This window comes from Manis javanica, chromosome 8 (assembly GCF_040802235.1).
Source record: "Manis javanica isolate MJ-LG chromosome 8, MJ_LKY, whole genome shotgun sequence".
Lineage (NCBI taxonomy): Eukaryota > Metazoa > Chordata > Mammalia > Pholidota > Manidae > Manis > Manis javanica.
The window spans coordinates 124134123-124159302 of NC_133163.1; the positions used below are offsets into that span (position 1 = coordinate 124134123).

A 25180-nucleotide genomic window follows, 5' to 3' on the forward strand; every position below is an offset into this window, starting at 1 on the left:
CCTTTATCATATATTAATTGATCATATATGGTTGGGTTTATATCAGGGCTCTCTAGTCTGTTCCATTGGTCTATGGGTCTGTTCTTGTGCCAGTACCAAATTGTCTTGATTACTATGGCTTTGTAGTAGAGCTCAAAGTTGAAGAGTATAATCTCCCCTGCTTTATTCTTCCTTCTCAAGAATTCTCTGGCTATTTGGGGTCTTTCGTGGTTCCATGTGAATTTTAGAAGTATTTGTTCTAGTTCATTGAAGAATACTGTTGGTATTTTTATAGGGATTACACTGAATCTGTAGATTTTTTTAGACAGGATGGCCATTTTGACAATATTAATTCTTCCTATTCATGAACATGGGTTATACTTCCATTTATTGGTATCTTCTTTAATTTCCCTCGTGAGTGTCTTGAAGTTTTCAGGGTAGGTCTTTCACCTCTTGGTTAGGTTTATGACTAGGTATTTTATTCTTTTTTATACTATTGTAAATGGCATTGTTCTACTGATTTCTCTCCTAGTTCACCATTATCATATAGAAATGCAACAGGTTTCTGTGTGTTAATTTTGTACCTTGCAACTTTGCTGAATTCAGTTATTAGTTCCAATAGTTTTGGAGTGGAATCTTTAGGGTTTTTTTATGTACAATATCATGTCATCTGCAAACAGTGACAGTTTGACTTCTTCCTTGCCAATCTGGATGCTTTTTATTTCTTTGTGTTGTCTGATTGCCGTGGCTAGGGCCTCCAGTACTATGTTGAATAACAGTGGGGAGAGTGGGCATCCCTGTCTGGTTCCTGATCTTAGGGGAAAAGCTTTCAGCTTTTCACTGTTAGGTGTGATGTTGGCTGTGGGTTTGTCATATATGGCCTTTATTATGTAGAGGTACTTGCCCTCTATACCCATTTTGCTGAGAGTTTTTATCATGAATGGATGTTGAATTTTGTCAAATGCTTTTTCAGCATCTATGGAGATGATCATGTGATTTTTGTCATTCTTTTTGTTGATGTAGTATATGATGTTGATGGCTTTTTGAATACTATACCATCCTTGCATCCCTGGAATAATTCCTACTTGATCAGGATGGATGATCATGTTGATATATTTTGGAATTCGGTTTGCTTATATTTTGTTGAGTATTTTTGCATCTATGTTCATAAGGGATATGGTCTTTAATTTTCTCTTTTTGTGTTGTCTTTGCCTGGTTTTGGTATTAGAGTGATGCTGGCTTCATAGAATGAGTTTGGGAGTATTCCCTCCTCTTCTACTTTTTGGAAAACTTCAGTGAGGATGGATCTTCTCTAAATACTTGGTAAAACTCAGCAATGAAGCCATTTGATCTAGGTGTTTGTTATTAGTTTTTTTATTACTGATTCAATTTTGTTGCTGGTAATTTGTTCAGATTTTCTTTTTCTTCCTGGGTCAGTCTTGCAAGACTGTATTTTTCTAGAATGTTGTGCATTTCTTCTAGGTTTATCCAATTTGTTAGCATATAATTTTTCACAGTATTCTCCAATAATTCTTTGTATTTCTGTGATGTCTGTAGTGATTTTTCCTTTCTTATTTCTGCTTCTGTTTATATGTATAGACTCTTTTTTTCTTGAGAAGTCTGTCTAGGAGTTTATCTATTTTGTTAATAATAATCTCAAAGAACCAGCTTCTGCTTTGATTGATTCTATTTTATTTTTCTCAATTTTATTTATTTCTGCTCTTACCTTTATTTTGTCCATCCTTTTTCTGGTTTGGACCTCATTTTTCTTCTTTTTCTAGTTTCATTAATTGTGATTTTAGACTGTTCATTGGAGATTGTACATTTTTCTTGAGGTAAGCCAGTATTGCTCTAAACTTTTCTCTTATAACTGCCTTCACTGTGTCCCAAGGATTTTGTTGTGTTGAGTTGTTCTTTTCATTTGTCTGCATATATTGTTTGATCTCTTGTATTTGGTCACTGTTCCATTGATTATCTAGGAGTATGGTGTTTAAGCCTCCATATGTTTGTGGGATTTTTTGTTTTCTTTGCATAATTCTAGTTCGTACATTTGTGATCTGTGAAGCTGGTAAGCACAATTTCAATCCTTCTGAATTTACTGAGGCTCCTTTTGTGGCCTAGTTTATGATCTCTTATGGAAAATGTTCCATGTGCACTTGAGAAGATAGTGTATTCTGCTACTTTGGGTGGAGATTTCTGTAGATGTCCATTAGGTCCATCTGTTCTAATGTGTTGTTCAGTGCCTCTGTCTCCTTACTTATCTTCTGTCTGGTTGATGTGTCCTTTGGAGTCAGTGTAGTGTTGATGTCTCCTTAAATGAGTGGATTGCAGTGTATTTCCCCCTTTAATTCTGTTATTATTTGTTTCATATATTCAGGTGCTCCTATATTGGGTCCATACATATTTATAATGGTTTAATCTTCTTGTTGGACTGTCCCCTTTATCATTATGTAATGTCCTTCTTTGTCTCTTGTTACTTTCTTCGTTTTGAAGTCTATTCTGTCTGATCCAGGTATTGCAACTCTGGCTTTTTTCTCCCTATTAGTTGGAGGAAATACCTTTTTCCATCCCTTCACTTCTTGTCTGTCTATGGATTTGAAGTGAGCCTCTTGTAGGCAGCATATAGTTAGGTCTTGTTTTTATATCCATTCTGCAATTCTATGTCTTTCGATTGGTGTATTCAGTCCATTTACATTTAGGGTGATTATCTTTATATGTGTACTTATTGCCATCGCAGGCTTTAGATTCATGTTTACCAAAGGTTCAAGGGCAGCTTCTTTACTCTCTAGCAGTTTACCTTAACTTGCTTATTACGCTCTTACAACACAATCTAAAAGTTCTTTTTTTCCCTCCCTCTTTTTCTTCCTCCTTCACTCTTTATATGTTAGATGTCATATTATGTACTCTTTGTGTATTCCTTGACTGACTTTTTTGGTAGTTGATTTAATTTTACATTCGGTTAGTAATTAATTGGTCTACTTCCTTTAATGTGGATTTGTTAGCTATTTATTCCTAGGATGCTTTCCTTGGAGAGCAGTCCCTTTAAAATACACTGTAGAGTCAATTTGTGGGAGGTAAATTCTCCAAACTTTTGCTTATCTGGAAATTATTTAATCCCTCCTTCAGATTTAAATGATATTTTTGCTGGGCAGAGTATTCTTGGTTCAAGGCCCTTCTGCTTAATTGTAGTAAATATATCATGCTACTCCTTTCTCACCTGTAAGATTTCTTCTGAGAATGTTGATGATAAACTGTTGGGTTTCCCTTTGTATGTGATCTTTTTTTGCCTCTTGGGCAGCTTTTAATACTGTGTCCTTGTCTTTGAGGTTTGCGATTTCAATTATTATGTCTTGGTGTTATCTTCCTTGGCTCCCTTATATTGGGACATCTTGCTCTTCCATGGCCTGAGAGACTATTTCTTTCCCCAGATTTGGGACGTTTTCAGCAATTATTTCCCCAAAGAGACTTTTGATCCATTTTTTCTCTCTTTTCTTCTTCAGGTGCCCTTATAATGCAAATATTTTTCCATTTGGATTGGTAGCACAGTTGTCTTAGTATTGTTTCATTCCTAGAGATCCTTTTTTCTCTGCCTCTACTTCTTTTTAATCCTGTTCTGTAATTTCTATTCTATTTGCCATCTCCTCTACCTCATCTAATCTGCTTTTAAGTCCCTCTATTGTGTATTTCCTTTCAGATACTGTATTTTTCAAAGTTTCTGTCTCTGTCTTGAAGTTCTCTGGCCTCTTGGATATTTTTCCGTAGCTTCGTGATCATGTTTATAGTTTTCATTTTGTCTTTGTAAGGAACATTGGTGATTTCAGTTTCACTTAGCAGTCTTTGTGGTGTTTGAGGGATTTGGTTTGTACCAGTTCTTTTGCCATTTTATAGTTCTTATGATTCCTATGGAATGGTAACTTTGTGTAGGTGGTGTCCTCTAGTGCCCAGAAGCTCTTCTCTGTGATGCTGCCCTGCCCCTGGGTCAATTACAGGAGTCACAGATGTGTAATGCCAGTGACTGCCAGGAGGAAAGAGCTCTTTCTTGCTTCCTGGATGCAGTGCCTGCCTCCCCGGACAGGGCCAGTGGGCTGAGCACACAGGCAGGAGCCTCTATGCTATGCCCTTATATCTGCAGTAGGCAGGCCGCTCCCCACTTGACCTGGTGGGATGGCACATGCATCATTTTTGTGAACCAGTGATGGCCGGGTTGAAGGAGTTGAAGGCTGCATATTGCAGTGGGGAGCCTTGGCGCTGCATTGCCTGGCAGGGGTATGGGGCATGTGAAGCTCCTGAAAGTTTCCAAACTGCTCTACTGAGTGTGCCAGGATGATTTTGTCCACCTGTCCCTTCTCCTGAGCAGAAGGGTCTGTGTAATCCTTGTCCCTTTAGCAGCCCTCTTGCTGTTGGAAAGTCTTTCAAGCACCTGCCTTTCTTTTGACCTGGAGTGGCTGTTTGTTGGTATCTGTTTTCCAGAAGTAGCTGAAATCTCAGTCTCTCTGAGTATTCCACCTGTCTTTGCTTTCCAACCCCACTAATCTCCGTAGCACCATTTAATGTGGGTTTGTCCTCCTGGAGTGCATCTCCAGTGTTGGGTATTTTTCACTCTTTGGCTTCCACTCACTCCCCACTCCATTTCGTTTCCTCCTGCCAGTGAGCTGGGTTGGGGGGTACTGTTTGTGTTCCGCTGGTTAATGGCTTTGGTACTTTACCTTTTTCCATGAGGTCTTCTCTTTTCCCCATATTTAGGCCATCTCTTGCAGTTTTCTTTTCAGTTGCTCTTTCACCATTAGTTGTATTTGCTCTATTTTTGTGTTATATATGGTTTTGTAGGAGGTTTCTACCTCACTTCTCATGCCACCATCTTTTTTAATCCTCCTATCCTTTTATATTAAAATGACTAGCACCTTTTCTGAAAAGCACTTGGCCATGTATGTAGGTATGTTTCTGACTGTCTGTTCTGTTTCATGTATCTTTACACCAGTGTCACTTTGTCTTGATTACTGTACCTTTATCATAAGTCCTGAAATCAGGAAGTATAAATCCTGAAGCCTTGTTCTTTTTTAAAACTGTTTTGGATATTTTATATTCTTTGAATTTCTATAGAAATTATAGGATTTGTGAGTTTATGCCAAAAAAAGGCCTGGCTGGATTTGGAGTTGGTTTGTATTGTATTTATAAATTAATTTGGGGGAGAACTGATGTCTTAATGATATCAAAAATTCTGAGCTTGGCATATATTCCATTTATATTGGTCTTTGTCTTTCCACGTATATTGTGAAATTCATATATAATTTATATACAATGTTATATTGGTTTCAGATTAACAATTTATTAATTTATCAGTTGTATACATTATTAAATGCATGATGAACATAATTACCATCTGTCATAATACAAAGATATTACAATATTTTCAACTGTATTCCCTATGCTATACTTCTATCCTTGTTACTAAATTATTTTAAAATTTGAAGTCTGTACCTCTTTATTTCCTTCACTTACTTCACTTGTCGCATATCCCCCATGGCAACTACCAGTCTGTCCTCTGTGCTGTGTTTATTAGTCTTTTTCTGGTTTGTTTTTTGTTTGTCAGATTGCACATATAGGTGAAACTATATGGTATTCATCTTCCTGTGACTGACTGACTTCACTTAACATAATATCTCCTAGTTCTGTCTATTTTGTTGCAAGTGCAGAATGTTTTTCTTTTGTGTGTATGGCTGAATAATATTCCATTGTATATATGTACCACATCTCGTATATCCATTCATCAACTGATGGACACTTGATTTACTTCCATATCTTGACTGTTGTACAGATTGTTGCAGCAAACAGGGGTGCATGTACCTTTTTGAATTAATTATTTTTTTTTGTTTGGGCAGATTCCCAGAAATGAAATTGCTAGGTCGTATCATATTTCTATTTCTAATATTTTGAGGGGCCTCCATAATGTTTTTCATAATGGCTGTACTAGTTTACATTCCCACCAATGGTGCATGAGGGTTCTTTTTTCTCCACATCTTCACCAACACTTGTTATTTTTTGTCTTTTTCACACTAGCCATTCTGATGGGTGTGAAGTGATGCCTTATTTGTGGTTTTGATTTCCTTTCCCCGATGATTAGTTATGTTGAGCATCTTTTCATCTGTATGTCTTCTTTGGAAAAATGTATTTTTAGGTCCCTGACCCATTTTTAATTAGATTTTGTTGTTGTGTGTTAGTATCCATAATTCAGATATTAACCCCTTATTGAGTATTTAATTTGCAAATATATTGTCCTATTCACAATGTTGCCCTTTTTGTTCATGGTTTCCTTTGCTGTACAAAATCTTTTTAATTTTATGTAGTCCCACTTCTTTATTATTGCTTTTGTTGCTGTTCCCTGAAGAGTCAGATCCAAAAAAATATTGCAAAGATCGATGTCCAGAAGTTTGCTGCATATATTTTCGTTTCGGAGTTTTATGGTTACCAGTCACATTTAAGTCTTTAATCCATTTTGAGCTTATTTTTTTTTATGGTGTAACAGAGTGGTCCAATTTTATTCTTTTGCATGTAGCTGCTCAGTTTTATTGGCACCATTTATTGGAGGGAATATCTTTTCCCCAATATAAAATTTTGTTTCCTTTGTTGTAGGTTAATTGCCACTATCAGCCTGGGTGTATTTCTGGGCTCTCTGTTCTCCATTAATTGTGTCTTCTTTTGTGTGTCAGTATCATATTGTTTTGAATAGTATAGTTTTGTAGTAGAATTTCCAATCTGAGAATGTTACACCTCCAAGCTGTATTCTTCTTTCTCAAGTTTGCTTTGGCTGTTTGTAATCTTTTGTGGTTCTATACACACTTACTTGCTCTAGTTCTAGGAAAACATCCTCATCAAAATAGGGATTATACTGAATCTGTAGATTACTTTGTATAGTCATTTTAACCATTTTAATCTTCCAGTCCATGAGTATGTTCTTTCTTTCCATTTATTTGTGTGTTCTTCAGTTTTTTTCATCATTGTTCTATTGTTTTCAGAGTATAGGTCTTTACCTCCTTGGTTAAATTTATTCCTAGTTATTTATTCTTTTTTGATGTAATTATGAATGGGATTATTTTCTTAATTTCTCTTTCTGCTAGCTTGTTATTATTGTATAGAAACCCAGCAGATTTCTGTAACTTAATTTTGTATCTTGTAACTTTATTGAATTCATTTATTAATTTGAATAGTTTTTTGGTGGAGACTTTAGGGTTTTGTATATATAGTATCATATCATCTGTAAGTAATGACAGTTTTACTTTCTCCTTACCATTTGAATGCCTTTTCTATGTTTTCCTTGTCTGATTGTTGTGACTAGGACTTTCTATACCAAATTCAATAACAACAGTGAGAATGACATTCTTGTCTTGTTCCTGATCTGAGAGAAAAAGCTACCAGCTTTTAAGCATTGAGTATGTTAGCTCTGAGCTTGCCATATATGGCCTTTATTATGGTTGAGATACATCTCCTTCCTACCCACTTTGTTGAAAGTTTTTTTAAATCAGCAATGCATGTTGAATTCTGTCAAATGCTTTTTCTGCATCTATTGAGATAATACGATTTTTATACTTCCTCTTGTTAATGTGGTGAGTTATGTTGATTGTATGTGGATATTAGCAGTCCTTACATCCCTGGAATAAAATTCCACTGGATTATGGTGTATGACCCTTTTAGTGTATTGAATTTAGCTTCCTAGTATTTATTCAGGATTTTTGCATCTATATTCATCATGGATATTGGCCTGTAATTTTCTTCTTTTGTAGACTCTTTGTCTGATTTTGGTACCAGTGCAACCTTATAGAATGAGTTTGGCGGATTTCCTTCCTCTTCACAATTTTTTGGAATTAGTTGGAGAGGGATAGGTATTAAATGTTCTTTAAATGTTTAGTGCCATTCACTTGTGAAGCTATCTGGTTCTGGACTTGTGTTCGTTGGGAGTTTTTTGATTACTGATTCGATATCATTACTAGTAATCAGTTTGTTCAGATGTTCAGTTTCTTCCTGATTCATCTTGGAGGACTGACTGTTTCTAGGAACTTACCATTTCTTCTAGGTTGTACAATTTGTTGGTGTATAGTTGTTCATAGTCTTATAATTCTTTATATTTTTGTGGTATTATTTGTAACTTCTCTTTCATTTCTGATTTTATTTATTTGGGCCCTCTTGTTCTTTGTTAAGTCTGGCTAAAGGTTTCTCAGTTTTATATATCTTTTTTAATAACAAGCTTTTAGTTTCATTCGTCTTTCGTTTTTCTTTAAATTCATTTTATTATCATCTATAATTACATGAAGAACATTATGGTTACTAAACACCCCCCTTCACCAAGTCCCCCACTCAAACGCTATTACAGTCACTGTCCATCGGCATAGTAAGATGCTGTAGAATCACTACTTGTCTTTTCTGTGTTGCACATCCTGCCCTATGCCGCCCCCACATTGTACACGCTAATCGTAAGGCCCCCTTTCTTTTACCCCTCCCTTATGCCTCCCTTCCCTCCCATCCTCCCCAGTCCCTTTCCCTTTGGTAACTGTTAGTCCATTCTTGGGTTCTGTGATTCTGCTGCTGTTTTGTTCCTTCAGTTTTCCTTTGTTCTTACACTCCACATATGAGTAAAATCATTTGGTACTTGTCTTTCTCTGCCTGGCTTATTTCACTGAGCATAATACCCTCTAGCTCCATCCATGTTGTTGGAAATGGTAGGATTTGTTTTCTTCTTATGGCTGAATAATATTCCATTGTGTATATGTACCACATCTTTATCCATTCATCTACTTATGGACACTTAGGTTGCTTCCATTTCTTGGCTATTGTAAATAGTGCTGCGATAAACACAGGGGTGCATCTGTCTTTTTCAAACTGGGCTGCTGCATTCTTAGGGTAAATTCCTAGAAGTGGAATTCCTGAGTCAAGTGGTATTTCTTTTTTTAGTTTTTTGAGGAACCTCCATACTGCCTTCCACAATGGTTGAACTAGTTTACATTCCCACCAGCAGTGTAGGAGGGTTCCCCTTTCTCCACAACCTCGCCAACATTTGTTGTTGTTTGTCATTTGAATGGTGGCCATCCTTACTGGGGTGAGGTGATATCTCATTGTGGTTTTAATTTGCATTTCTCTGATGACTAGTGATGTGGAGCATCTTTTCATGTGCCTGTTGGCCATCTGAATTTCTTCCTTGGAGAACTGTCTGTTCATCTCCTCTGCCCAATTTTTAATTTAATTATTTGCTGTTTGTTGAGGTGCGTGAGGTCTTTATATATTTTGGATGTCAACCCTTTATTGGGTCTGTCATTTATGAATATATTCTGCCATACTGCAGGGTACCTTTTTGTTCTATTGATGGTGTCCTTTGCTGTACAGAAGTTTTTCAGCTTGATATAGTCCCACTTGTTCATTTTTGCTTTTGTTTCCCTTGCCCAGGGAGATATGTTCATGAAGAAGTTACTCATGTTTACGTCCAAGAGATTTTTGCCTATGTTTTTTTCTACGGGTTTTATGGTTTCATGACTTACATTCAGGTCTTTGATCCATTTCGAATTTACGTTTGTGTATGGGGTTAGACAATGGTCCAGTTTCATTCTCCTACATGTAGCTGTCCGGTTTTACCAGCACCATCTGTTGAAGAGACTGTCATTTCCCCATTGTATGTCCATGGCTCCTTTATCATATATTAATTGACCATATATGTTTGGGTTAATGTCTGGAGTCTCTATTGTGTTCCACTGGTCTGTGGGTCTGTTCTTGTGCCAGTACCAAACTGTCTTGATTACTGTGGCTTTGTAGTAGAGCTTGAAGTTGGGGAGCGTGATTCCCCCCTCACTATATTCTTCCTTATCAGGATTGCTTTGGCTATTCGGGGTCTTTGGTGTTTCCATATGAATTTCTGATTTGTTCCAGTTCGTTGAAGAATGCTGTTGGTAATTTGATAGGGATTGCATCAAATCTGTATATTGCTTTGGGCAGGATGGCCATTTTGATGATATTAATTCTTCCTAGCCAAGAGCATGGGATGAGTTTCCATTTGTTAGTGTCCTCTTTAATTTCTCTTAAGAGTGTCTTGTAGTTTTCAGGTTATAGGTCTTTCACTTCCTTGGTAAGGTTTATTCCTAGGTATTTTATTCTTTTTGATGCAATTGTGAATGGAATTGTTTTTCTGATTTCTCTTTCTACTAGTTCATTGTTAGTGTATAGGAAAGCCACAGATTTCTGTGCGTTAATTTTGTATCCTGTAACTTTGCTCTATTCCGATACTAGTTCTAGTAGTTTTGGAGTGGAGTCTTTAAGGTTTTTTATGTACAATATCATATCATCTGCAAATAGTGACAGTTTAACTTCTTCTTTACCAATTTGAATTCCTTGTATTTCTCTGTTTTGTCTAATTGCCATGGCTAGGACCTCCAGTACTATGTTGAATAACAGTGGGGAGAGTGGGCATCCCTGTCTTGTTCCTAATCTCAGAGGAAAAGCTTTCAGTCTCTCGCTGTTCAGTATGATGTTGGCTGTGGGTTTATCATATATGGCCTTTATTACGTTGAGGTACTTGCCCTCTTTGCCCATTTTGTTGAGAGTTTTTATCATGAATGGATGTTGAATTTTGTCGAATGCTTTTTCAGCATCTGTGGAGATGATCATGTGCTTTTTCTCCTTCCCTTTGTTGATGTGGTCGATGATGTTGATGGGTTTTCGGATGTTGTACCATCCTTGCATCCCTGGGATGAACCCCACTTGGTCATGGTGTGTGATCCTTTTGATATATTTTTGAATTCAGTTTGCTAATATTTTGTTGAGTATTTTTCCATCTATTTTCACCAGGTATATTGGTTTGTAAGTTACTTTTTTTGTGGTGACTTTCCATGGTTTTGGTACTTAGGGTGATGCTGGCCTCACAGAATGAGTTTACCTCCTCTTCTACTTTTTGGAACACTTCTAGGAGGATGGGTATTAGGTCTTCACTAAGTGTTTGATACATTTAGTTGTGGAGCCATCTGGCCTACGGGTTTTGTTTTTAGGTAGTTTTCTGATTACCAATTCAATTTTGTTGCTGGTAAATCGTCTGTTCAGATTTTGTGTTTCTTTGTGGGTCAGCCTTGGAATATTGTGTTTTTCTAGAAAGTTGTCCATGTTTTGTAAGTTATCCAGTTTGTTAGCATATAATTTTTCCTGGTATACTCTAATAATTCTCTGTATTTCCGTGGTCTCCATAGTCATTTTTCTTTCTCATCTCTGATTCTGTTTATGTGTTTAGACTCTCTTTTTTTCTTGAGAAGTCTGGTAGGGTTTATCTATTTTGTTAATTTTCTTGAAGAAACCACTCTTGCCTTCATTGATTATTTCTATTGTTTTATTCTTCTCAATTTTATTTATTTCTGTTCTGATCTTACATCACTTCTACTGATTTTGGGCCTCCTTTGTTCTTTTTCCAGTTTCATTAATTGTGAATTTATGTTGTTCTTATGGAATTGTTCTTTTTTTCTGATGTAAGCCTATATTACAGTATACTTCCCTCTTAACATAGCCTTCACTTCGTTCCACAGATTTTGCGGTGTTGAGTTATTGCTTTTATTTGTCTCCATATATTGCTTGATCTCTGTTTTTATTTGGTCATTGATCCATTGATTATGCAGGATCATGTTGTAAGCCTTCATGTTTTTGTTGTCTTTTTGTTTTCTTTGCATAATTTATTTCTAGTTTCATATCTTTATGGTCTGTGAAGCTCATTTGTACAATTTCAATCCTGAATTTGCTGAGGCTCTTTTTGTTTCCTAGTATATAATCTATTCTTGAAAATGTTCCATGTGCATTTAAGAAGAATGTGTATCCTGCTGCTTTTGGGTAGAGTGTTCTGTAGATGTCTGTTATGTCCATGTGTTCTGATGTGTTGTTCAGTGCTTCTGTGTCCTTACTTATTTTCTGTTTGGTTGATTGTCTTTTGGAGTGAGTGAAGTGTTGAAGTCTGCTAAAATGACTGCATTTCCTTCTGTTTACCCCTTTAAGTATGTTAGCATTTGTTTCGCATATGTCGGTGCTCCTGTGTTGGGTGCATAGATATTTCTAATGCTTATATCCTCTTGTTGGCCTGACTCCTTTATCATTATCTTATGTCCTTCTTTTTCCCTTGTTACTTTCTTTGTATTGAAGTCTATTTTGTCTGCTCCAAGTACTGGAACTCCTGCTTTTTTCTTCCTATTATTTGCATGAAATATCTTTTCCATCCTTTGCTTTTAGTCTGTATGTCTTTGGGTTTGAAGTGAGTCTCTTGTAGGCAGTATATAGATGGGTCTTGTTTTTTTACCCATTCATTGACTCTGCATCTTTTGATTGGTGTGTGATTCAGACCATTTACATTTAGGGTGATTATCGATAGAAATGTACTTCTTGCCATTGCAGGCTTTAGATTCATGGTTACCAAAGGTTGAAGGGTAGCTTCTTTACTATCTAACCGACTAATTAAACTCAGTTATTACAGTATTACAAATACAATCTGAAGGTTCTCTATTTTTTTCCTTCCTCCTCAACTTTTTACATATTAGGTGTCATTCTGTACTCTTTGTCTATCCCTTGACTGACTCTTTGGGTAGATGTTTTAATTTTGCATTTGCTTAGTAATTAATTGGTCTCCATCTTTTACTGTGGTTTTATTTTTTCTACTGACAGCTATTTATCCTTAAGAGCATTTCCATCTGTAACAGTACCTTTAAAATACACTGTAGAGATGATTTGTGGGAGTTAAATTCCCTCAGCTTTTGCTTATCTGGAAATTGTTTAATCTCTCCTTCAAATTTAAATGGTAATCTTTCTAAGTAGAGTATTCTTGGTTTGACACCCTTTTGTTTCATTGCAGTAAATATGTCATGCCACTCCCTTCTGTCCTGTAAGGTTTCTGTTGACTAGTCTGATGATAGCCTGATGGGTTTTCCTTTGCATGTCATCTTTTTTCTCTCTCTGGCTGCTTTTAATACTCTGTCTTTATCTGAGTTCTTTGTCATTTTAATTATTATACATCTTGGTGTTGTCTTCCTTAGGTCCCTTGTGTTGGGAGATCTGTGCACCTCCATGGCCTGACAGACTGTTTCCTTCCCCAGATTGGGGAAGTTTTCAGCAATTTCCTCTTCAAAGACAATTTCTGTTTCTTTTCTCCCCTCTTCTTCTTGTGATGCCCCTGTAATGTGAATATTGTTATGTTTGTATTTTTCAGGCATTTCTCTTTAAATTCTTTCATTCTTAGAAGTCCTTTTTCTCTCTGTGCCTCGTCTTCTTTTTATTCCTGTTGTCTAATTTCTATTTCATTTACCATCTTCTCTTCCTCATCTAATCTGCCTTTTAATCCCTCCATTGTATGTTTCATTTAGGATACTGTGTTTTTCAAAGTTTTTCTCTCTTCCCTGAAATCCTCCCTGAGTTCTTTAATATTTTTCTGTACCTCCATTAGCATGTTTATGATTTTTATTTTGAAATCGTTGTCAGGAAGATCAGTAAGTTCAGATTCACTTGGCCCTCTTTCTGGTGTTTGTGGGATTTTAGTTTGTACAACGTTTTTGATGTTTCATATTTGTAATCATAACTTGGTGTTAGCAGCACTCTGTGTTTCCCAGAAGCTCTCCTCTCTGGAACTGCCTAGCCCCTGGAGTAATGGCAGGGGTTCCAGATGAGTGGTGCCTGTGCTTACTGGGAGGAAAGAGCTCTTTCCTCCTTCCTGGCTGCAGTGGTTGCCTCCATTGCCAGGGCCATTGGGCCAGGTGCACAGGGAGGAGCCTCTATGCTGCACCCTTGTAGCTGCCACAGTCAGGGCTGCCCTCTGGCTGGCTGGTGCCAGGTGTAGCAGTTTTATGAGCTTGCATGTGCTAGAAGGAGGGAGCGTCATATGCATATCGCAGTGGGGACCCTCAGAGTTGCACTGCCTGTTAGGTTTATGGAGCACCTCAAGCTCCTGAAAGTTCTCATCCTACTGGGCTGAGGGCCCCAGGATGATTTTGTCCACCCGTCCTTTCTTCTGAGTGGCAAGTTCTGTGCAGTCCTCACCCCCTTAGCAGCTCTCTTACTGCTGGAAAGTCTCTCAGACTGCCTGCCTTTCTTTTGTCCCAGAGTGGCCAGTTTTTTTTACCTGTTCTCCACAAGCATCTGAAATCTCAGTCTCTCCAATTATTCTTCCTGTCTTAGCTTTCCAACCCCACTAATCTACAGAGCACCATGCAACATAGGTTTGTGCTCCCAGAGCAGATCTCCAGGGCTGGGTATTCTGCAGTCCTAGGCCTCCGCCCCCTTCCAGCTCTGTTTTCTTTTCCTCCCATCGTTGAACTGTGGTGGGGGAAGGGCATGGGTCCCGCTCAATCGCTGCTTTCATGCTTCACCCTTTTCTTTGAGTTTTGCTCTTATCTTTTGCACTCTTCCTTCCTTTCTGTCCTAAAGGGTTAGTTGTAATTGCTATATTTTCATATTATTTGTTGTTTTGGGTGGAGGTTTCTGTGTCACCTCTCATGCCACCATCTTTAAGCTCACAGATGGATTTTTTATCCAACTTTTGCACTCTCCCTCTGAATTTTATTTTATTTATTTCGTCTAAAGTGTTAGGTCCCACTCTTTTTCTTTCATTTTGATTATGCCTAACATACAAGCCCTGATTTAGCACAATTAGATTTTCTTGAACATAATTATTTTTCTTATACTTTCAGTGCAGTTTGAAATGTGGTTATATTATTAATCTACTTAGAAAAGTGACCACATTGCATGGAGACTTGTAAATCTTTGTTAGGAGTATATTCAAACTTTCTTGTCTGAGATTTATTATGAATCTGTTGATAGGTTTTATTCCAGTCAGCATGGTTTCATAGTATCTGTACTTCTGTCAGAGAGAGGCAGCTCCTTGTGTTTGTTTACTTCCCTGTTTTACTTTACTGTTTTTTCTTTAAGATGCCCTCCATCTGGCTTTCAAGAATGAGAAATTCAACCCCAACTGACTTCTCCCAGCTTTATCATTATTTACACTTTCCCCACAAAAACTGCTGTCTAGCAAAATCTGGCTGTTAATAATCAACATATGTGAAGTTGAGTATATAATTCAGTGTATAGTTCAGTACTTTGTACTGAATTGTTACAAATTTGGTATATGTTGAAAAAAAGAAAGATTTGTGGTTTCATTTTTGCCCTCTCAAAGTCAATAGAAAAACATACACGTATCTTTTTAAATTTTAAACGTAATTGTAATAGCAAATTATAGTGATATGCAGAACTTTATAACTTGGTTTCTATAAAAATCTTTTTTTATTAATTTTAAAATATTTCAATATCAGATTTTTAATTACTGCAAATTCTTAATGCCTGGTCGTTTTGTATATACACTAGATTACTATCCATTTTTTCTGGTAAATGTTGAAATAAAAGGCCTGTAAGTCATTCAGTTTTTATTGTATGTGTTACCACTGTTTTATGTTATTTTATCAAAACTGTTAAGTTTCTTAATTTATTATGTGCCTTGGAATTACTTTGATTTGAAATTCACTTTCTTTTTATTGTAGGTAAATGAAATTGCTTTCATAAATACCCTTGAAGCCCAGAATAAACGGCATGATGTTTTGTCAAAACTGAAGGAATATGAGCAGAGGCTTAATGAGTTGCAAGAAGAGCGTCAGCGAAGACAGGAAGAGAAGCAAGCACGCGATGAAGCTGTTCAGGTAGGATTTTATTTGGCAAATTTATTTGGAAGGATTTATTGACCACCTTCCATGTTCTAGACTCAGAGCTGGGTGCTGAGGGTTCAGGAAGGAGTAAGATGTAGTCTCTGTCCTCACGGGCATGTGGTTTAGTATAGCTCTGTTGGAAACATGAAGTCTGATTGCCAAAAGACATTGGGTTCTCCTTCGGAGAATCAGTGCCTTCTTCAGTAGAATGCACTTTAGAGTTTGAATCTCTTGTCTCAACCAGATGAAGGACTGTATTGTTCTCAACATATTATCCATTCTTTTTTAATTGGGCTGAGCAAGAATATGCTCCTTTCCTTCCACAAAAAAACTGGATTGTGTTTGAACCAGTATACATAACCTTAAAAAACTGAACAATCTTTATGCTTATGAAAGAAGCACCCTTCATTTATTGGGCAGTGTCATCAGATACTTCAGTTGCTTAGCTTTTAACCTCTGTAGCAAACCCTGAGTTAGCTACCATTTTCAGGATTGGAAGAACACATAAACCGTATGGGTTTTTATTAACTATTTTAGATCTTCCTTGGTAGAAAGCCTTAAGTATAAGACTCTTTTAGGACCTAGCATTTTTTATATAGAGAACAAATTTTGCAGTGTTCAAATATAAATGCAGACACACTTTGTCTATTATGAATAATGCTTATTTGTTCATTTAGTGATCATTTATTGAACTAGTACTTACAGCAAATAATAAGACAATGTGAAAGTGTAATAGAGATGTATAAACCACAGAGGTGTCACAGAGGAGGGAATAACTGTTGGTGGGTAGGGAATGTCAGGGAAATTTATCTGGAAGAGGTAACTTAGCTCGGTTTTGGGGGAAATATATGAGTAATATTGTATATTTTTGAATAGACATCATTGGTTCCTTTTTCTTCATTTTGTACATTTAAAGATTTGAAATACAAGCTTAAAATGATGATTCTTGTTTTATAAATTGGAATAATATTGAAGCTTAAAGGAAAGCAGTTCTTTTCTGAAAGTAGTAAGGAATTTTCTATACTCACCAACTCTTTAAAATTATTTTGACCACTGAATAAAACTTTTAAAAAATTTGGAAATTTCCTATGGATTTAATTTTCAATGAAAAATATAAAACCTATCTGTATAAGATTGAGATGTACTGGTATTGTTGGAAAAACCCACTGGTGATATGTAACATACATAATTACTTTTTTTTTTAAGTACAGTCACTACCAGATATTCAAGGCCCTAATGCTAAGCATTCTGTAAATGGAATAGTAGTAAGGATTTACTTAATAAAGAGTTCAAAGGCCCTTTATATGCTTTCCTTTTACTCTTGAAACATTCCTTTAAACTGTTAAGGGGCAGTTGAGATCCCTGTTTCTTATAAGTGAAATACTTTGTTAATGTTGCTGTCATATATTTTCAATTTGCCATTTTTGTTATGTAAGTTATTGGTTAGTTGTAATCTCAACTTCCTTAGTTATTCTGCCTTGTCTTCTCTCCTTATCATTTGAATTGTGGGAATAAAGAAGGTGATTTCAGAATTCTTTTAACATACCATAAACACATCCCTTACTGAGAAGCAAAGTATGTGTTGGTCCAAGAAGTTTCAGAAGGTTTAAGAGTTAGATATCTAATTCTTTTGTTGTAGGTTTATAATCTCTATTTGTAGGTATATAGATTTATGATATTTATTACTCTGTAAAGTTATGCTTCATTTATTTAATAACAGGTGTTTATGCAATGCCTGACCTGTGCAAGATGCTTTTGTGGGATTCAAAGTTTTCTACCTTTAGGAAGCTTAAATGTTAGAAAGGCAAAGACTATCTGAATTTACTAATTTGGCTCATTATCTGTACAGCTATCAGTTATATTTTCCACTTTTAAAAAAGAGAAACTAAATGATTGGATATTTCTTGAAATCCAGTTATTTTAATTCTACTAGTGCAATGTTGCAGTATTGCTTACATCCATGAAAACATTCAGCAGGTTGAGTTATATTTATGCATAAAACTTGGCTATATAGCACATACCCATAATGTAATTAAATAATGTATTTTATTTATAAGAACAATTTATAATTAAAAAAATATCTTCCTAGAACTTTTGGTTTTCTAAAATATGAAATGAAAAGTTCTGGTTTAATTCTTTATATTTAATGCCTAAGCCTTTTGTATTTTGTGAAATTTGTGTTTTCTGACATAATACAGATTATTTTAGAACTTCAATATATTTGAGTTTCAGAGAAAACTCTTTTTTTAGATATATTTTTTCATAGAAAGTTTTCGGTACCAGATTTGATTGTTTTTAATCTTAAGAGTTTTTGCGATCTTATACAGCTATCCTATTTTCCACATATTCTACTTAGTAATGAGAAATAGTTTTAACCAGATCATGAATAGAATGCCAGACAGCAAAGAATATATTTGAAATCTGATTGCATTCTGCCAGCAATCTGTAGTCTGTCAGCTATGGTCTCCTGAAATCAGTGCATTCCTCAAAAACAAAAAACGAAACAAAATAAAAAATAGGGACCCTTTCAGTTTACTGCTTTAAAAGATTATCTTCCCCTGGGTTAGATAGGGCTTGTGGTAGATAAGAAATTATAATTGTGAGCTTAGTTAACTTTTAGAAATATTTGCATCCTCAGTGTTCTCTAAACAGAAACTGCTTCTGTATTTTTTTCTGCCGTCATTTAGTGAGCATTTACTATGTGCTAAACACTTTATACTTACACTTAACGCTTTGCAGTAGTACTTACCTGTATTAGTAATTTAGATCTCACAACAAACTGGGGCTCTTCAAGGTGAAATGACTTGCTCTAAGCTGTGTAAGTGGTCCTAGAGCCTAGATCAGTGTGTTCCATTAATCATAGAGCGAAGGAGCTGGGGAGAGGTTGTGTGAGCTACCTGGGGAATGCAGATGAATTGGGAGAAATACATTAAAACACCTAGTAATATGGTGAAAATCAGCAAGATACTCCTACTAGCTAAAAGACACATGGGGCACAGTATTTCAGAGTACTTTGAGGAAGTATCTTCTGCCTTAATGATGATGGTGATAAATAGTTACTGAGAATTTACTTCATGCCAGGCCATGTGGTAATTATTTTGCATGTATAATTTCATCTGTTCTTCACAATATCCTAAGACATAAGTACTGTTGTTACTTGTTTTCTGGAAAACTAAGGCACAGATATAATGAGTAGACCAGAATCACCCAGCTAGTAAATAATGGGGTCAGGGAACTTACCCAGTGCCCACTCTCACCCATTATGTTCTACTATAATGCTTCTTTCTCTTTGCCACAAGCTTTTCTTCACTTAATTCCCTTATGAATAATTAGATTAGAAACAAAATCAGTTAACTATGCTTTCTTCATCATGTTCTGGTATTTCTAAAACCTTTTTTAAACTCATAGCTTTGGAAGTGGTTAATTAGAAAATGCTTATTAGGTTCTCACAGAATATGAATAACATAGTATCTGCTTAAAATAGCATTTATTTAGAAAATTATGTGTAACACTAATAAATGACATATGAAAACCAGATATCATTGATACTTAATTTTTGTTTAATTTCTGAGAAGTATACATAGTGGCAAGCCAGGGATCTACTTGGCTTAGATAAATAAACTTATGGTCAAAGCTATGTCACCTTTAGTAAGTTTTATTTTACATGTAATTGTAACATCTTTTAAAATATTTCTGATGTTAGGAACGCAAGAGAGCTCTAGAGGCAGAAAGACAGGCCCGTGTAGAAGAATTACTAATGAAGCGGAAAGAGCAAGAGGCCCGAATTGAACAACAGAGGCAAGAAAAGGAGAAGGCCCGTGAGGATGCGGCCCGGGAAAGAGCCAGGTACCTCACTGGCTCCATTGATTTTGATCCTGATGAATATTTTGCAGTGAATGAATACTCAAATCAAGCCTTAAAATAAAGCCGTTTGCTGTCACGTAGATTTTTAAGAAATAGTTACAAATACAAAAATGTATTAGATTTCAATTTCCAGGATTTATGGCATTTTATGCAAAATGGAAATCTGAAAATTTTTGTTGAATGGGAAAAGTAGCATTTGATTCTGACTAGCTTAAGCAAAGAAATTTTTAGAAAAATACTGGTAGCATAAGTGATAGGAGGTTATAGGACCATGTCTGGAAATGGTCAAGCCTCAAAGGCTAGGTCCTAAGTGAAAGGAAGGAGTGACACACAGCAGCAATTCACCGGAGAATTACGCTTCATTAGGGAAAGGTGCTGGGTTATATAGGAAGGGGCATGGGGTGATTGAGGTGTCACTTCTACGGGGCTGGTGGCTATTGGCTAGGTGCTGGGATTGGGAGGCAGGGGAGAGGTGATTGGGCTTCAGGTGGCGTCGTCAGGAACCGAGGACCCGGAAGAGAAGCCGGAAGTTCACCATCTTACTGGTGGGGGGGCCCTTCATTCCCCCCTTTCTCCTCTATGGGGTTGTGGATGTTGCTTTCTCTCTGACTGCTTCCTGCTGAACGGGGGCGGAGAAGGGAGTGAGGGCTTGAGGATTGGGAGGAAAGGGTTGATAGGACTCCCCGCAGTAAGGACGGGTAGATGTGGACTTCTTCACGTTTGGAAATCAATGAAGGTTCCCTGTAACCATAGGTCGAGGACTTGTTGATTCCAATGGTGGTGCCAAGAGGATACGGGTGCCAGGAGCCAGGCGTCTGCGGCCATTGTTTCCAGGAACAGTTTCCAGTGGAGAGAGGGGTCCATCTCAGCGTGTGGTGAGGAGGTTACGTGAGGGTGAGGGATCTTCTGTGGCCAGAAGCTGGTAGTTCCTGAGTAAAAGCTGGTTGAAAGCTTGATTAGAGATTTTTCCGACTTGGGATTTGATGAACTTTATTATACGGGGTAAGAAGAGACAGGCGAGAAGAATGATTATTATGGGGCCTGCAATGGGCCAGAGCCAGTTGAGGAGGGGGTTTGTTAGTATTGAAGAGAATGGGTTGAAATTGGAAGCAGAGTGGAGGCTGGAGGCAAGGTTGGTGAATTTGGTGATGTCAGTTTCTACAATGCCGGATTCGTTGATGTAATAGCAGCACTCTTCCCGGAGGAAGACGCAGGTGCCGCCCTTCTCTGCTGTAAGCAGATCTAGGGCCCGCCGGTTTTGAAGGGTGACCTTAGCTAGCGAAGTGACCTGTCTTTGGGGAGAGGCTAGGGAATCGGCAGTGGATGCCAGGGCTCCCTCAAGTTTGGCGTTGAGATCTCTAACTGCCCAAAGGGAGTGACCCAAGGCTTCTCCCGAAAACCCTGCCCCAATGGCTGAGGTGGTCAAAGAGATACTGACCATGATGGGAAAGAAAGCAGCCCTTTTTGTGCATGAGGGCAAGGGAGGTTGGAGCTCAAGGAATTCTGCCATGCTGTAAAGTGTTAACTGTGGGATTAGGGTGACGAGAATGCAGGGTGTGCTGGAGTTGGGAGGCAGTGAGTTGAAAAGACTGCCATTACACTAAAAGAAGTGTCCCGGTTGCGTAAAAGTCTTAGAGCCGGAGGTAGGGGTGTAGATAGAGAGGCAGTGAAGTGCGCTGGAGGGGGGTGGAGTCGGGCCTACACAGTGGTGGATGGTGGGATTATCTGTGTATTCTGGTTCCCATAGGGGTATGTCTGCCAGGGGGCAGAGGGGTTGTCCTTCTGCATGGAAGGAGTAGTTGGAAATATTAAGGGGCACGGCGGCCAGCAGTGGGCGCTGTAGTGATGCACACAAGAAACAATTGGCAGTGTTGAGGGTGTGGGTGAGAAAGATGGTGGTGTCTTGAATGAGCTGTAACCAAGAGTAGGAGGAATAAGAAGATGAAGAGGCGCCGTCAAGAGTTTGGATAATGACTTTTTCGGAATGTCTGATATCTGATGCAACTTGAGAGATCTGGGAGTGAGAGGGAACATACTCTCGAGAGATATGAAGGGTACCATGGGGGGTTGAGGATCCCCCATAGTAAACTGAGGCTGTGACTCCAGCAGCCCATCGAGAGTCCCAGGGATCTGGGATTGATAAGGAGAATGAGCCGTTGGGATATTTCATGAAACAGTTGGAGGAGTAATACTGTGGGTACCGGGAGTTACCCATGTAGTGAATGGCGCAAGACCAGTAGGGACATCCCCCGTAGGTGTCTGGCCATCGCCTGCAATAGGCTTGTCTTTGGTCATAGAGGAAGCAGAGGTAGGGAGAATAAGGGGAGCTGCTAGTGAACACTTCGGTGGAGGGAGGAAAGTGGAGGTATAAAGGCTCAGAGCAGCCTTTCAGAGGGCAGTCTGGTGTGGCAATGAGGGCAGTAACTTTTGTTTGGTGCTGTGTGTAAGTCGGTCTGACTTTGAATCGCCATACAAAGGAGGCTGGGGTGGTGGGGAAGACAATAGGAATGAGGGAAAAAAGCGAGAGAGCAGTAAAGGAGGAAAAAGTCATGATTCGGGTATAGATGGCAAAGGGGGTGAACGGGAGATGCGGAGCTTCAAGGGATCAGAGGGATGAGGCGTGGTAGAGTAGACAGCGTCTTGGGCTGTATCCGAAGGAATCTGGATTGTGGCTCATGGGTCTTGGGTGTCCAGAGAAAGTGGGTCCTGGGTGTTCGGTTTCAACCTGGAGATCTGAATCCAAGGGGTGACAGAGTTATCAGGCAGTGAGAGCTTGGCGGCCGAGGGGGTGCAGAGAATAACTGGGTGTGGACCTTCCCATTTTGGGGTGAGAGAGGGCCGATCTTCTGGCGGCTTATAAAACACTAGTTGGCTGGACTGTAAGACAGGAGGATTTTGGGAGGCAGATGGATCAGGAAGGAGCCAATCATGATATTTCCACAATTCAGTGCGGTGGAGAGAGCACAGCAGAAGGGCCATATTGGGAGGAATTGGTCCTTTGTGGGAAGGGAGCCCCCGGGGTAGAATCGGGTGGCTGTACATGATCTCAAAGGGCGACAAGAAGGAAGGTTTCTTTGGGAGGGCCCGAATGCAGAGTAGAGCTAAGGGAAGTAAGCGAACCCAGTCAAGGTGTAGTTCTAGAGATAGTTTGGTCAGGATGTCCTTTAGAGTCCTATTGGCTCTTTCTACTTTTCCCGAAGCCTGTGGTTGATAAGCACAATGTAAATGCCAGAGGAGTGAGAGCGACTTGGAGAGGTTCTGGATAATTTGGGCAGTGAACTCAGGGCCGTTATCTGATTGGAGGGAAGTGGGCACCCCGAACCTAGGAAAGATCTGGGTGAGGAGGACAGAGGCAACCGCGGAAGCTCGTTTGTTAGTGGTGGGGAAAGCTTCGACCCATCCTGAAAATGTATCTACTAACATGAGTAGGTATCTGGTACGCCATACGGGGGGCATGTTAGTGAAGTCTATTTGCCAATCTGCAGCGGGGACATTGCTCCTTGCTTGATGAGCTGGAAAGGGTCGGGCTTTGAGGGGGGTATTAGGGTTAGTGCGGTGGCAGATGGTGCACTTGCAGGTTATTTGGTTAAGTAGGGTTTTGTCTTCAGGAGACTGAGAAAAAAAGGATTGTAAAAATGGATCAAGGATTGGGGGCTGGGATGGAACAGATCATGTAAGAAGTGGAAGAGAGACTCTTTGTCCTGGGAACAGAGGGTGTCTTGTGATAAGGCTAAAACCGCAAGGGCGGATGGATTGTTGTCTGGTGTGTCTTCTGATAGGGCAACTGCCCGGGCTACTCTGTCGACTTTGTTGTTACCTCTTGCAATGGGGGAGTCATCCTTTTCATGTGATTTGCAGTGGACTGTGCCTAGTCAGTGTGGGAGTTGTTAGGCCTCTAGAAGTTTAGTACTTAAGGCTGAATTAGTGATGGAATTTCCTTTTGTGGTGAGGAGGCCTCGTTCTTTCCATACTGCCGCGTGAGACAAGAGAATGTGGAATATGTACTTGGAGTCAGTGTACAGTGTGAGAGACGTGTCCCGGGCCAGAGTGCAAGCTGTGGTGGCTGCAATGAGTTCAGCCTGTTGATTGGTTGTACCGGGGGGTAGGGCTCGTGCCTCAGTGACGTCTTCGAGGGACACTACTGCGTATCTTGCGCAGTGGGTGCCTCATGTTTAAAGGGGGACCCATCAGTAAACCAGGTGAGGTCGGAGTGTGAGAGGGCTCCTTTGGAGATCGTGGAGTGGCACTGAAGGAAGTTGTGAAGGGCTTCCAGGCAATCATGCGAGGGAGTGTGAGGAGAGTGGGGTAGAGGAAGAAGAGCGGCCGGATTCAGGGGCTGGCAGGGGAGGAAAGAAATGTTTGGATTTTGGAGGAAAGAGGACAGTAAGGTCAGGAGTCTGGAGGGAGGGAGAGTCTGTAAACTTTTGTAGGTTAAGAGGTCTTTTAGGTGATGTGGGGACAGAATGGTAAGGGGCGCCCCGAATGTTAGTTTATGAGCTTCCTTCTGCAAGAGCTGCCCAGTGGCTAATGCCCATAGGCAGGGGGCCCATCCCCGAACTGTGGGGTCTAATTGCTTGGAGAGATAAGCTACTGGGGCAAAGGATGGGCCATAATATTGGCCTAGGACTCCTAGATCTTGACTGGACCTCTCATGAATGCATAATAAGAAGGGCTTTGACAAATCAGGGAGATGGAGAGCTGGGTCTTCCACAAGGGCTCGACGGAGCTTAATGAAGGAGTGTCGGGGTGAGGATGATAATGGTTCTTCAGCGGGGCCCTTGCTGAGGTCGTATAGGGGTCTTGCTAACAGGGAGAAGTTAGGGATCCACGCTCTAAAATACGTAGCCAGGCCTAGAAAGGAAAGGATTTCTGTCTTGGTTTTGGGAACAGTCAGGTCAGAGAGGAGTCATTTTCTGTCTAAGGTAATGGACTTTCTTTGTTTAGACAGAAGGAATTTGAGGTAAGTGCCAGAAGGGGAAGAGATTTGAGCTTTGATGAGGGATACCTGGTAACCTATGGAAACTAGAAGGTTAAGTAGGGAGTCAGTGTCAAGTTGAGACTGTTCCCACGTGGGACTGCAGAGTAGAAAATCATCCATGTATTGTAATAAGGTGGACTCGGAGTGATCATGATGAAACTGTTTGAGGTCCTGAGCTAGGACCTGTCCAAAAATATTTGGACTATCTAGGAAGCCTTGTGGCAAAACTGTCCAAGTGATTTGTTCAGAATGTCTGGTGCATGGGTCCGTCCAGGTGAAAGCGAAAAAATCTTGGGAGGAGGGGTCCAGAGGGATAGAAAAAATGCGTCCTTGAGATCTAGGACTGAGAAGTGAGATGCTGAGGCAGGGATCTGTGATAAAAGGGTGTATGGATTTGGAACTATGGGATGAATAGGGACAATGGCCATGTTGATGAGGCGAAGGTCTTGGACAAGGCGGAAAGATCCGTTGGTTTTTTTAACAGCTAATATGGTGGTATTAAACGGGGAGTGAGTGGGTCTGAGGTAATTTTTGTTTAAGAGATCTTGAATGATGGGTTGGAGGCCTATGAGGGCTGAAGTGGTTAGGGGGTATTGGGCCTGACAGATATACTGAGAGGGGTCATGTTGATAGAGGCAGGAGGACATAGAGCCACGGAGGGGCTTGTAATGTC

The 25180-nt window shown here is 39.2% G+C and overlaps 1 protein-coding gene across 6 annotated transcripts in view; it reads left to right on the forward strand.

The window, feature by feature from the left end:
- Positions 1-25180, forward strand: part of SCAPER (S-phase cyclin A associated protein in the ER) — a 539256-nt gene that overhangs the window by 147030 nt on the left and 367046 nt on the right. For all 6 annotated transcript variants that reach the window (XM_073212228.1, XM_073212229.1, XM_073212230.1 and 3 more), the window contains exons 16-17: positions 15504-15659; positions 19369-19511. In XM_073212228.1, the coding sequence (XP_073068329.1) occupies positions 15504-15659; positions 19369-19511 (299 nt within the window). The remainder of the gene's footprint in view (positions 1-15503; positions 15660-19368; positions 19512-25180) is intronic.